Source organism: Mobula hypostoma, chromosome 7, assembly GCF_963921235.1.
Source record: "Mobula hypostoma chromosome 7, sMobHyp1.1, whole genome shotgun sequence".
NCBI lineage: Eukaryota > Metazoa > Chordata > Chondrichthyes > Myliobatiformes > Myliobatidae > Mobula > Mobula hypostoma.
Window position 1 is genome coordinate 118,340,326 of NC_086103.1, and position 14,071 is coordinate 118,354,396.

Genomic DNA, 14,071 nt, shown 5'->3' on the forward strand with positions numbered 1-14,071 from the left:
GGCAACAGTGGTGGAGGCAGATGCGATAACGTCTTTTAAGAGACTTTTAGATAGGCACATGGAGCTTAGTAAAATAGAGGGCTATGGGGAAGTCTAGTAATTTCTAAGGTCGGGACATATTCAGCACAAATTTGTAGGCCAAAGGTCCTGTATTGTGTGTAGGTTTTCTGTGTTTCTAATTCAAGACTTAGAACAATTTTAGATTAGTTGACAATACACAGTTCATTGTTAGTGACACACACAAAGTGCTGGAAGAACTCAGCAGGCCAGGCAGCATCAAGAAAAAAAAGAGTACAGTCAATGTTTCAGGCCAAAACACTTAGGCAAGGTTTTGGCCCGAAACGTTGATGGTACTCTTTTTTTAGATCCTGCCTGGCCTGCTGAATTCCTCCAGAATTATGTTTGTGTTTCTTGGATTTCCAGCATCTGTAGATTTTGGTGAACACAGCAGGCCAGGCAGCATCTATAGGAAGAGGTACAGTCGACGCTTCGAGCCCAGACCCTTCGTCAGAACTAACTGAAAGAAGAGCTAGTAAGAGATTTGAAAGTGGGAGGGGGAGGGGGAGATCCAAAATGATAGGAGAAGACAGGAGGGGGAGGGATGGAGCCAAGAGCTGGACAGGTGATTGGCAAAAGGGATATGAGAGAATCATGGGATAGGAGGCCGAGGGAGAAAGAAAAGGGGGAGGAGGGAAAAGCCCAGAGGATGGGTAAGGGGTAAAGTGAGGGGGACAGAGGGAGAAAAAGGAGAGAGAGAGAAAGAATGTGTATATATAAATAAATAATAGATGGGGTACGAGGGGGAGGTGGGGCATTAGCGGAAGTTTGAGAAGTCAATGTTCATGCCATCAGGTTGGAGGCTACCCAGACGGAATATAAGGTGTTGTTCCTCCAACCTGAGTGTGGCTTCTTCTTGACAGTAGAGGTGAGGACAAGGGGAACTCTATTCCTAGTGGGATGGCGGGAGGATGGAGTGAGAGCAGATGTGCGTGAAATGGGGGAGATGCGTTTGAGAGCGGAGTTGATGGTGGAGGAAGGGAAGCCCCTTTCTTTGAAAAAGGAGGACATCTCCCTCGTCCTAAATGAAAAGCCTCATCCTGAGAGCAGATGCGGTGGAGATGAAGGAATTGCGAGAAGGGGATGGCATTTTTGCAAGAGACAGGGTGAGAAGAGGAATAGTCCAGATAGCTGTGACAGTCAGTAGGCTTATAGTAGACATCAGTAGATAAGCTGTCTCCAGAGACAGAGACAGAAAGATCTAGACAGGGGAGGCCGTCTCCACACAATACATCTCACCCATTTCATGCACATCTGCTCTCACTCCATCCTCCCGTCACCCCACTAGGAATAGGGTTCCCCTTGTCCTCACTTACCACCCCACCAGCTTCCGGGTCCAACATATAATTCTCTGTAACTTCCGCCACCTCCAAGGGGATCCCACCACTAAGCACATCTTTCCCTCCCCCCCACCCCGCTTTTCGCAGGGATCGCTCCCTACACGACTCCCTTGTCCATTCGTCCCCTCCATCCCTCCCCACCGATCTCCCTCCTGGCACTTATCCTTGTAATCAGAACAAGTGCTACACATGCCCTGACACTTCCTCCCTCACTACCATTCAAGGCCCCAGACAGTCCTTCCAAGTGAGGCGACACTTCACCTGTGAGTCGGCTTGGGTGATATACTGTGTCCGGTGCTGCCGATGTGGCCTTATTGGCAAGACCCGACGCAGACTGGGAGACCGCTTTGCTGAACACCTACGCTCTGTCCGCCAGAGAAAGGATCTCCCAGTGGCCACACATTTTAATTCCACGTCCCATTCCCATTCTGATATGTCTATCCACGCCCTCCTCTACTGTAAAGATGAAGCCACACTCAGGTTGGAGGAACAACACCTTATATTCCATCTGGGTAGCCTCCAACCTGATGGCATGAACAATGACTTTTCAAACTTCTGCTAATGCCCCACCTCCCCCTCGTACCCCATCCGTTATTTATTTATATACACACATTCTTTTTCCCTCTCCTTTTTGTCCCTCTGTCCCTCTCACTATATCCCTTGCCCATCCTCTGGTTCCCCCCCTCCCACCTTTTCTTTCTCCCTAGGCCTCCTGTCCCATGATCCTCTCATATCCCCTTTGCCAATCACCTGTCCAGCTCTTGGCTCCATCCCTCCCCCTCCTGTCTTCTCCTATCATTTTGGATCTCCCCCTCCCCCTCCAGCTTTCAAATCCCTTACTCACTCTTCCTTCAGTTAGTCCTGACGAAGGGTCTCGGCCCGAAACATCAACTGTACCTCTTCCTAGAGATGCTACCTGGCCTGCTGCGTTCACCAGCAACTTTTATGTGTGTTGCTTGAAATTCCAGCATCTGCAGATTTCCTTGTGTTTGCATCTGTAGATTTTCTCTTGTTTGTGACAGTTCATTGTTAGAATGAACTAACTTGAGTCATCGTGAAGTATCAAAAACATGAATAACGCATAAAGGAAACAATGGAGAGATGAGAAAATATTTTAACAACTCTTTTAAGTTGGAATACAGTACAGGCCATTTTATTCAGTAGGATTGTTGGAGAGGAATGAATTCAAGAATATTTCAGTCTTTGAAATGATTGTGCTTCCCTTCAACTGAGTAGATTGCCACACTGACATGCCACCATAGGAAGAAGTAGATGCAGGTTCAATTTCAATATTTAAGAGAAGTTTGGATAAGTACATGCATGGGAGGGTGTGGAGGTTCTTGGTCCAGGTGTGGATCGATGTGATTAGGCAGAATGATGGTTTAGCATGGACTAGATGGGGCAAAAGGCCTGTTTCTGTACTGTAGTTTTCTGTGACTCTACGACTGACACTAAGCAACTGAACATTATAGAGGACAGGCCAACACATCCCTTCCTTAGTACTGTAGTTGCCTACAGAAAGATTCAAAGGGATGGCAACAGAAGGCGGTTTCAGCTTAAAATGAATCACAAGTTAGAACAGCTGTTGTTTTGGGCACCATCAATAATTTGGTTACAAACTGCATTAAAAAGTTGCTTGTCATGTAACTATAGTCCAAAAAAACTGAACGCTACTGCATTCAGCAATCCCATTGAAAAGCATCACAAGTTTCCCCACATCCTCAACGTCAGATCATATAATTCAGTAAACACATTTTTGTTTTGTTTTATATAGTATATGATTACACAGAGCACACTTTACTCCTTACATAAAATACTTCAGAATTATTTTGGATATTAAAAAAACACCACTATTCTCTGTAATCCAAATACATTAGTACTTACAATATTGCTCTGTCCCAAGGAATTTACACTAAGGACCTTCTACCATATTATTAATGAGAAGTGTTTCCCATCCATCCCCCAAGTCTCTGCTTTACTATATTTGCATTTTGCTAAAATGTAAAACCTTTCATGAGCCAGTGTAATTGAGGAGCATTTTAGACATTCATTATGTTTACTTTAAAAAATATTTGTAATATTTAAGAAAGATAACCTGATGTACTCTAATATATACACCTGAAAATGGGTTTAGCACCAGACCCATTTGGAGAACACTGCATCTCTACTGTGCATCATGTTGGCATGGTACTTGCATATTCCAAAACGATTATATTCAAATGTAGAATTAGTTTCAAATGGAAAAAAAAACATGTAACTTCAGATAGGATTAAATGCCTTTGACCTAGGCATCGGTATTGCCAATTTCAATTAACTGCTCCATAAAGCACAACCAATAAAATAACTGCAATGCTTACAATAAGGCACATAAATACCGCAAGACCTACCTCAAGGACATGCTCAGCTTGCTGCTCACGGTCCAGTTTCCTTGTTGTGGTCATGATCAAACCTGTAACAAATAATTAGGAATAATGTTAAATTAACAGTTATCTGGGAGATTCATTACCAAAGAACTAAACAAGACTGACATGGTAAAACTCATTCAGCCCAATGGGAACAAGTGAGAAAGCTTGTAAAACAGAATATTCTGCCTCACCTACTTTATAGTGATGACTGTACTTCAAAAGTGTAATTATTGACTGCAAAAGTGCTCTGGAACATTCTAAAGTTATGAAAATAGATACATAAATGCAACCATTTCTTGTAACATTTTTTTCCTATTGCAAATTAACTGCCCACCACTTTAACTATAGCTACTATCCCTGCTTGAAGCAGATAGAACACCATGAACTAATGCAAATGTGGGATATTGTCACAATGGGACACTAAAATACATTCCAACTCCAGGTGACATCCAGTCAGCAGTTGGGAAAATGGAAGTGTCCCCTCAAGTAAATGAAATGATTTCTTTAGTTGGTTTGAAAAATGGGTCAGCCTGCTTTGATGTCACTCATTGCTGCCATTGCTCTTGTGAGAGGATTCCAAATCGCCCTATGCCATCCTATCTGCGTTCTTCCTTTTAAGGGTTGGGAAACTGAATGATTATGTTCAGATGAATCCTGGGGACTTAAGATAGCAATTTGGAAATGTAAGTGTGCCTGCATTGCCTTCAACTAGATTAAACAAAGTTCTCCTTCTTTTGTTGTATTCCTCCCAGTGGCATAGAAACATAGAAAGATACATAGAAAACCTACAGCACAATACAGGCCCTTCAGCCCACAAAGTTGTGCCAACCTTAGAAATTACTAGAGCTACCCATAGCCCTCTATTTTTCTAAGCTCCATCTACCTATCCAAAAGTCTCTTAAAAGACCCTATTGTATCTGCCTCCACCACCGTTAGCGGCAGCCCATTCCACGAACTCAGCACTCTCTGGGTAAAAAACTTACCCCTGATATCTCCTCTGTACCTACTCCCCAGCACCATAAACCTGTGCCCTCTTGTGGCAACCATTTCAGCCCTGGGAAAAAGCCTCTGACTATCCACACAATCAATGCGTCTCATCATCTCATACACCTCTATCAGGTCACCTCTCAGCGTCCGTCGCTCCAAGGAGAAAAGGCCAAGTTCACCCAACCTATTCTCATAAGGCATGCTCCCCAATCCAGGCAACATACTTGTAAGTCTCCTCTGCACCCTTTCTATGGCTTCCACATCCTTCCTGTAGTGAGGCGACCAGAACTGAGCACAGTACTTCAAGTGGAGTCTGACCAGGGTTCTATATAGCTGCAACATTGCCTCTCAGCTCCTAAATTCAATTCCACGATTGATGAAGGCCAATACACCTGTAAGGGGGTTTCGATTTTTATGTTACTGCGGAGGCTAATTAAAATGGCGTCTTTGTTATGTTAATCTGGGGAATGCGGCTTTGTTGTGTTAAACACTGAGAAAGTTTGCGCTAACAGTTTGTTTTTGCTTTAGAGACTGATAAGAGAATGCTATTAACCAATTGGGATAGTTGTTGTGGTTTTGGTGTATTTGAAGATACTGTATGCGCGGGGTTTTGGGGCAGAAGGCGGGAGAACGAGACAGAGGATGGACGAGGTGCTGTGAGTCCGCTAACGGGGTCGGAACCCGAGCGCGATGTTCGGCGAGGAGACGGAGACGGACTCGTGTGGAGCGTCTGGTCGACTGTCGTTGTTGGTCCCAGGCGGCCGGTGGAGGTGGTCCGAGGGGGTCGCAGGGTGAAGAAGAAGGTCTTTGAGCTCCAACGGTTTTTGTGCACGAAGAGATTGAACTTTGATAAGTGTGGCGCCTTTTATTTTCCTTTTATATTTTATTCTCTTTTAATTATATAGTTCCAGTAATATCTATAAACTGTAAATCATTTAATTGCATCTGGTGTATTGTCTGTTATTTGGGCAGGGTGGGGTACCTCACACAGCATCCACACAAACGAATTATCCAGTTTGGCGGGGCCGTGGCTGTTTCCCTAGACGACAGCGAGCCGAGCGACCCTGAGGGTGGCGGGGGGGGGGGGGGGCTACATTGTGGGGGTTCGTCCGGGATTGAGTCTGCTGGTATGCTGTGTGGGTACCCTGTTTAAATCTGTAATGTGTGTGTCTGTGGGTTATTAGCTGGTGATTGCTGTATGCGTGGTGGGTGAGGTCTTTGTTCGAGTTCGGGCTGACATTGACAAGTTGGAGGTGGCACTGGGAGCTGCCCAAGCAGGTGGGAGAGAGAGGGAAGAGTGGTCTGATTTGTAGGTAGGGTCTGCGAATAAATGTTCTAGCTCTGGCAGGCTCCGCCTGGCACTTGGGATAGTGTCCACCCCAGGAGGGGCAGAGGCGTGCGAGACGTGGACGGAGCGGATCTCTCAGTTGTTAGATGAGTGGCAGGCTCAGTTGAGGGAGAGCGACAGGGATTGGTTGAAAGTTTGAGTAGGCGGGCTGGTGACAGTGTTAGAGCTGTCAGGTTCACTTACACCGTAGTGACAGCTGTCAGTTATTTGAAAGGGGGGGGAAGTTTTCAGTGTGTCTTCTCTGGCGAGGAGGGTGGCTAAATTGCTTGCAGTGCCAGGGGGATCATTTCAGGGGATCAGTTGTTCAGCTGATCAGAGAGGTGTCGGGAAACTTAGTGGAGGGCCAGTGGGGGAACGGCTTGGGGTCTCTGGGGAAGCACGTTCCCAGCAATGTACCAGTGAACTTCCGAAAGGAAAAGACCCTATACCTGAAAGCTTAGAGGGGCCATGCCCTAGGGTGTCGCTATGGATAGAGGGATGCGATGCTAAAGCTATCCTCGACCCCGGGGCACAGATCAAGTTGTTGGACAGTTCGTTTTACAACCGGTGTCTGAAGCATTTATCCTTGACAACCGCAAGGGCACCGGAGACTTTGGGTACTAGTGGCAGTAGTTATCCAGAATACGATGATTGGTTAATGACCCTGGAGTTCATGGAGGCATTGTCTGGGCACCCAGCGTGTCGAGTTGCTTCTGAGGACGTGTGTAGCAGCCTTGAGCTGGTACTGAATTTAAGCGAGACCCAGCGGTGGTACAGCCTGGGGAAAGTAGCTGAGGGTGAGACCCTCTTAGTAGATGCTCCGAACTACCACGAGGGAGGGGAGTTGACCGCTGAAGACACCTCAGTGAGAGAGAGGTCGTGGCAACTGGACCCTGGCGGCATGGGAGATGAAGGCAGCGTGTGTGGGGATGATGCGATGTGGTTTAATGTGCTGCATCTGAGGGGTGGATGTTGCCAGATCCTGAGGAGTGCGGCTGTTGAGCTGAAGATGGCCTTTACTAGTCCCTAGGATCCTTCTGATCCGAAAAGATACCCAAGGGCATATCCGGAGCCCCTGCATCCTTCCCGCGGGGCATGAGGAAGACCATGGGGGAAGTGAAGGTGTGTGGAGTTTTGACGTATGTGGATGACCGCCTAGAGCTTGGATTCGCCGGGGGGGACTATGAGGTGAGGTGAGTGGCTGAGCCCGGGCGACCGAAGCAAAGTGTCAAATGTGGAGGAGTTTTTGGCTGGAGGAGTTTGGTGCAATTTGAGGAAAATGACCCGACATACCAGTTGAACTTCCTGGTGTTGGGACAGACGGTGGTGGACCGGGGGATGGAAACCCAGGTCGTCAATCTGAATGAGACACAGGGAAGAGAGGGGATTTGCACCGCACTGCGGTCATGTACTGATGAATTAATCCAGCGAGAAGAAACAATGACCCACCTTGGAAGGGATCAGCAGAAACTCAAGACGTCCATTCAGAACAGATTGGAAGACTTACAAGTTGGGGAAGATCAAGGAAGTGTTCTGACTAAGGTCAATAGAAAACCGAGAGCCCAGGGAGGGGAGTTTGACTACACTCCCGAGGAGGTGCAGAAACGGAGGATAGATCTCAGAAAAGGGAGGCGGACGCTTGAAAGGAACCTGAAGGTAACTATCGCGAGTTTAAATGAAGTGGAAAAACTGAAAGTTGACCTGGAAGACGCCCTCAGGAAGAAACAACCGGAGGCTGAACATTCTTTAACTGCTGCTTTTCAGGTCAGGGTGGAAGAAGCTGGTGGGGTAACTGCGTCCCAGATTGAGATGGCCAGGAACCCTGAGTCAGAACTGCGGAGGCAGTGGCGAGAGTTGAAGGAGTCCCTGAAGAAGCTGGCGTCTCGACTGCAGGAGGCTGAAGGGGTAGCCCTGGCTAAATGTTTCAGTTTGGAGAAACTCAAACAGCAGCTACCGATCGAGGGAATGAGGAAGGATACGGGTTCGAAGGATGATGTGCTGCACATGTGGTACATGCTGTCTTTCGCTAACTTCCCCGTGATTGAGGAAGAGACTTTTGGCCCTTCTCCCACTGAGTCAGGTGTAGTGGGGAGAGCTTGCTGTGGGCAGTCTGAGTTACAGCAGGATCAGGAAGGAGAAGAGGTGGGGTGACGGACACTGGACTGGGGGCTCCGAGCTGTAGTGGTGGCCTGAGTGGGAGAGGAGTTGGCAAGCAGGCCAGAGGTATCCCTAGTAGTGTCTGAGCCTTTTGCGTTTCGGTGAGGGGGTACGGAGGTCTCAGAGGGTTAAGAAGCTCCCAGATAGGTTGGCCTATGTAGCGCCCGTGGAACGGGAGTAAGGTCCACTGTTTGGGGAGCACTGTCACTGTGTGTATCTGTGTATGTGTGTGTTGTGTGTCTGTAGGACTGGGTGGCGAGTTATTTATAAGTCATGAGGACATGACTTTATTTGGTGGTGGGAAGAGTGTAAGGGGGTTTCGATTTTTATGTTACTGCGGAGGCTAATTAAAATGGCATCTTTGTTATGTTAATCTGGGGAATGCGGCTTTGTTGTGTTAAACACTGAGAAAGTTTGCGCTAACAGTTTGTTTTTGCTTTAGAGTCTGATAAGAGAGTGCTATTAACCAATTGGGATAGTTGTTATGGTTTTGGTGTATTTGAAGATACTGTATGTGCGGGGTTTTGGGGCAGAAGGCGGGAGAGCGAGACAGAGGATGGACGAGGTGCTGTGAGTTCGCTAACAGGGTTGGACCCCGAGCGGGACATTCGGCGAGGAGACAGAGACGGACTCGTGTGGAGCGTCTGGTCAACACCGTTGTTGGTCCCAGGCGGCCGGTGGAGGTGGTCCGAGGGGGTCGCAGGGTGAAGAAGGTGGTCCTTGAGCTCCAGCGGTTTTTGTGCACGAAGAGATTGAACTTTGATAAGTGTGGCGCCTTTTATTTTCCTTTTATATCTTATTCTCTTTTAATTATATAGTTCCAGTAATATCTATAAACTGTAAATCATTTAATTGCATCTGGTGTATTGTCTGTTATTTGGGCGGGGTGGGGTACATCACACAGCATCCACACAAACTAATTACCCAGTCTGGCGGAGCCGAGGCTGTTTCCCTAGACGACAGCGAGCCGAGCGACCCTGAGGGTGGCCGGGGGGGGGGGCTACACACTGTATGCCTTCTTAACCACTGAGTCAACCTGCACAGCTGCTTTGAGCGTCCTATGGATTCGGACTCCAAAATCCCTCTGATCCTCCACACTGCCAAGAGTCTTACCATTAATACTATATTCTGCCATCATATTTGACCTATCAAAATGAACTACTTCACACTTATCTGGTTTGAACTCCATCTGCCACTTCTCAGCCCAGTCTTGCATCTTATCAATGTCTTGCTGCAACCTCTGACAGCCCTCCACACTATCCACAACACCCCCAACCTTTGTGTGGAGACAGACTATAAAATTACCATCTTGCTTGGTTTAAGGTGACTGAGTTAATTAAAATGAGGAAACGATGTTTTGTCAAATCACTGGTGAGAATCCAAGATACATATATTGGGTATATGTTCATTTCCAAAAATAACCAGTGAGAGTATAAACTTCCCTTCATCTCAACATGATTATAATGTATTTGCAGGTGGATTGCAAAATCAATCTGGTAGTACTATAAATTGCAATTATAATAAAATCTTAAAGGCACCAGGAGTTTCAGACTAACAACAAACATGTGCATACAGCATATTTTTGATATCTTAATGTTACACACAATTATGACTTAGCTAGGTGCATATATTTCATACCTTCCCTCTTTGAAACAAAGTGCAAAACACTTTTCGCAGTAATCCAACAGTTACTGGTTCAGTCTGTTAATTGGTTTTCTCAGACACTAGACCTACTTAATTGTGTTTGTGTCTCTGGTATTGTAGTTACTTCACAATCTGAAGAATATGTGGCATCACAGCTAGACTTACTGATGACACAGGCCTCTTCTTCATCAACAGGTTCCATTTTTGAAACAGGTTTGTTGACACAAATTTCTTCAACATCTGATTGGAGTCTGGCTGCTATTATTTGCTCAATGTGGACCCTTCTGACTTTTCTCCCCAATTTATACTGATATCATTACTATTTCCAGACTTAAATTATCTTACAATTGAATGATAAACAATAATTTAGCCAACAAGCAATTAATTCATTAACATACTGGAAGAGCTTTGAAAACTGGTTTCTACGAGGCTTCTTTCAGAATACCTGTAAAACATTTGGCTACAACGTTAAAGGCAGAATAACATAGGTGAATGCTTGAAACATTTGCACTTCCTGATGGGTTTACACAAATATGATGTGAACTGTGGTCCTTTGTTGGATGCCCACTCCTCAGGCTTGACCGTCCCACATCTTCAACTGTATGTCTGCTGCCTTGCAGGATCCCACATAGTTATTGTTTGAGACAGAAATCCATATGGACTTTCTGAACTGGTCTACTTATATATCTAATATACCACCTTTGTATACTCCTGTCAAATAACACAAATTAATATTAATTGTTCTGAACATCTGCCATTACTTGGTCAATACACATCATATTACATCCTGCAATTTCTGCAGTCAAAAATCTATCCGTTCAGGGCACTGAGGCTAAATATTCGACATACCTATTTCAATTATTTTTAATCTGTCTGCAATTCCAATCCTCCTCAGTATAATGGACTCGGACTAAATTTTGACACTTATCCAATCTGGTCTAGTCTCAGACTACACAGATAGACATTCTGAAGCATGTCCTGCTGCCTTGCCTGAACAATTACTGCAGCCATGACTGAAAAATTATGAGGCATGAATTGTAAGGTAGAAATCTTATCTCAACTACTTAGGTCAGAATCTTTGTTCAATAATTTGAATAATGTATTAGCAAATGTGTTTTATTTAGAGAACCAATGCTTAATTGCATAGGCATAAAGAGAGTTAAACTGTCTACCTAGGCACCTTGGACATTGCCATAGATTTAATCGTCAACTTTGGAACAGAATGGCTTATAAGATGTGCTTTACAAATGGAAATGATCTGTCCTACAGAAACAGGTGAAATTCTTCACTCCAAAGATGATAACTAGTGTCTCCGTTTCAATTTATGTACAGTATTTGCTTGTTATTGTCTATAGAACAAGACACATAGTCTATAGACTTCTCTTGACTGTCATTCACAATATGACTGACGATAGTGATTACTCCAGAGTTTGAGATAATCATGTAGTACTATTAAATTCTAACTATAATAATCTTTAGAAGGAGGCACCAAGAAACTCAATACCAGGTGATATACTCCTGTGTCTGCGTCCGGTGCTCCCGATGTGGCCTTTTATATATTGGCGAGCTGCGTCCGGTGCTCCCGATGTGGCCTTTTATATATTGGCGAGACCCGACGCAGACTGGGAGACTGCTTTGCTGAACACCTATGCTCTGTCCGTCAGAGAAAGCAGGATCTCCCAGTGGCCACACATTTTAATTCCGCATCCCATTCCCATTCTGACATGTCTATCCACGGCCTCCTCTACTGTAAAGATGAAGCCACACTCAGGTTGGAGGAACAACACCTTATATTCCGTCTGGGTAGCCTCCAACCTGATGGCATGAACATCGACTTCTCTAACTTCCGCTAATGCCCCACCTCCCCCTCGTACCCCATCTGTTACTTATTTTTATACACACATTCTTTCTCTCACTCTCCTTTTTCTCCCTCTGTCCCTCTGAATATACCCCTTGCCCATCCTCTGGGTCCCCCCCCCTTGTCTTTCTTCCCAGACCTCCTGTCCCATGATCCTCTCGTATCCCCTTTTGCCTATCACCTGTCCAGCTCTTGGCTCCATCCCTCCCCCTCCTGTCTTCTCCTATCATTTTGGATCTCCCCCTCCCCCTCTCAAATCCCTTACTCACTCTTCCTTCAGTTAGTCCTGACGAAGGGTCTCGGCCTGAAACGTCGACTGCACCTCTTCCTAGAGATGCTGCCTGGCCTGCTGCGTTCACCAGCAACTTTTATGTGTGTTGCTTGATATACTCCTGTGCTGTGTAACAGCAACTATGTGATGCTGTGCACCATGTATGATGTAGACATAATAGAATATACTCATATTACTCACCAACCTGTTTAAATACAAATATCATGCAGTAACTGTATCTTATTATTAAAATGTTGGGTTTTCACACGATCAGAACAAATGGCTTGCAAGGCCCAATTTGAGAAGGACAGTTGAGTATAACCGAGTTCGCACAGATTCCTTTGAATGCCTTTATGTGTTTTAATTTCCAATTTAAATCTATATTTCCACTATAGACATAGGTATCTCTGTGTTGCACTGTTTGGGGATGGTTCCATATTTTTAGAGGCCATTTTAAAAAGTCTACCATTAGTCTGTTTGTGCTAAAATACTTGGCACAATTCATCTAAAGAGCAGGAAAATTAATTCCTCAAGAATAGGTTAAACTTAACTACAGAGAATAAACAAATAAAAAGAATCTAAAATAATTTAAAATGTGAAAACAGGTTCAGATTCATAGAGTGCAGCAGTGTGAGTAGTTTGTACATATTGTTAACTAAACACATCTTTTCCTGAAAATTTTACATCCTCAGTTATAGGAATAGTTTGTTTCCAGAGCCAGACTCAAAATTATAATTGCAATTATGCTGAATATTCTAATAATGGATCATAAATGTAATTAGACACATCTGATGATCAGCAACTGAAAGCCATAATCTATTTTACAATAACAACAGGAATTCTGCAGATGCTGGAAATTCAAGCAACACACATCAAAGTTGCTGGTGAACGCAGCAGGCCAGGCAGCATCTGTAGGAAGAGGTGCAGTCGACGTTTCAGGCCGAGACCCTTCGCGAAGGAAACATCCTGAGGAAACATTCGTCGTTGTCTATTTGCTCTCTTATCCATGTCTTAGAGTGCAATTAATCTATCCTCTCCAAACACATTCCATTACAAACCACTACTTTCAAGAATCTATTAGCAGATGTACTCCTCTGATCTCTACATATACCTTTGCAAAACTGCTTCTTAATAGTGGTCCATAGTGTCCCATTCCATGTCAACACAGTCAAGTCAGTCACAAGGAGAATTTGACAACTATGGCCTCCTCTACATTGATGAGTATTGTAACCGGTGCTCCCAATACGGCCTCCTCAACAGTGGTGTAAACTGGGAGACAGCTTTGTCGAGCACCTTCGTTTCATCTGCTAAAAGTGGAATTTCCCAGTGGCCAACCATTTTAATTCCTATCCCTATTCCCATCCTGATATGTCCTCTCTTTTTCTGCCATGATGAGTCCATTCTCAGGTTGGAGGAGCAACACCACATATTCTGAAATCAGCAGCCTTCATCTTGATGGCATGAACATCAATTTCTCCCTCCAGTAATTTCTTTCTTTTTTTCTTTTCCCCTCCTGACTTCCTCTTCTTTTATTTGTCACTTAGGCTTATCCCCTCCCCTGCTGCCCCTCTTTCTTCCCTTTCACTCATGGTCCACTCTCCTCTCCTATCAGATTACTTCTTCTCCAGCCCTTTACCTTTCCCACTTAACTGACTTCATCTATCACTTTCTAGCGTCTCCTCCCTCTCCCACTCTCACTTTTTTTATTCTGGCGTCTTCCCCTTCCTCTCCAGTGCTGATAAAGGGTCCCAGCCCAAGATATCCACAGTTTATCTTTTTTCAAAGATGTTGCCTGACAAGCTGAGTTCCCTTTTGGGTGTTGCTCTGGATTTCCATCATCTGCAAAATCTCTTATCTTTCTCAGTCGTATAATATCCCCTTCAACTCATCATTGTATTCAATATATGTAGTCAACCAATCTTGTCCATTATTCTTACATTGTTATCCTTCAATTTGCCCAATGCAGTGACACTGTCTCCTACAACACCTTCTCTTCCCATTTATGCATTGTAACTTTCCAAAACC

The 14,071-nt window shown here is 44.8% G+C and overlaps 1 protein-coding gene across 5 annotated transcripts in view; it reads right to left on the reverse strand.

The window, feature by feature from the left end:
• The window catches only part of LOC134349486 (protocadherin Fat 3-like), a 763,599-nt gene that overhangs the window by 224,202 nt on the left and 525,326 nt on the right, over positions 1 to 14,071 (reverse strand). For all 5 annotated transcript variants that reach the window (XM_063053870.1, XM_063053874.1, XM_063053871.1 and 2 more), the window contains one exon: positions 3,785 to 3,846. In XM_063053870.1, the coding sequence (XP_062909940.1) occupies positions 3,785 to 3,846 (62 nt within the window). The remainder of the gene's footprint in view (positions 1 to 3,784; positions 3,847 to 14,071) is intronic.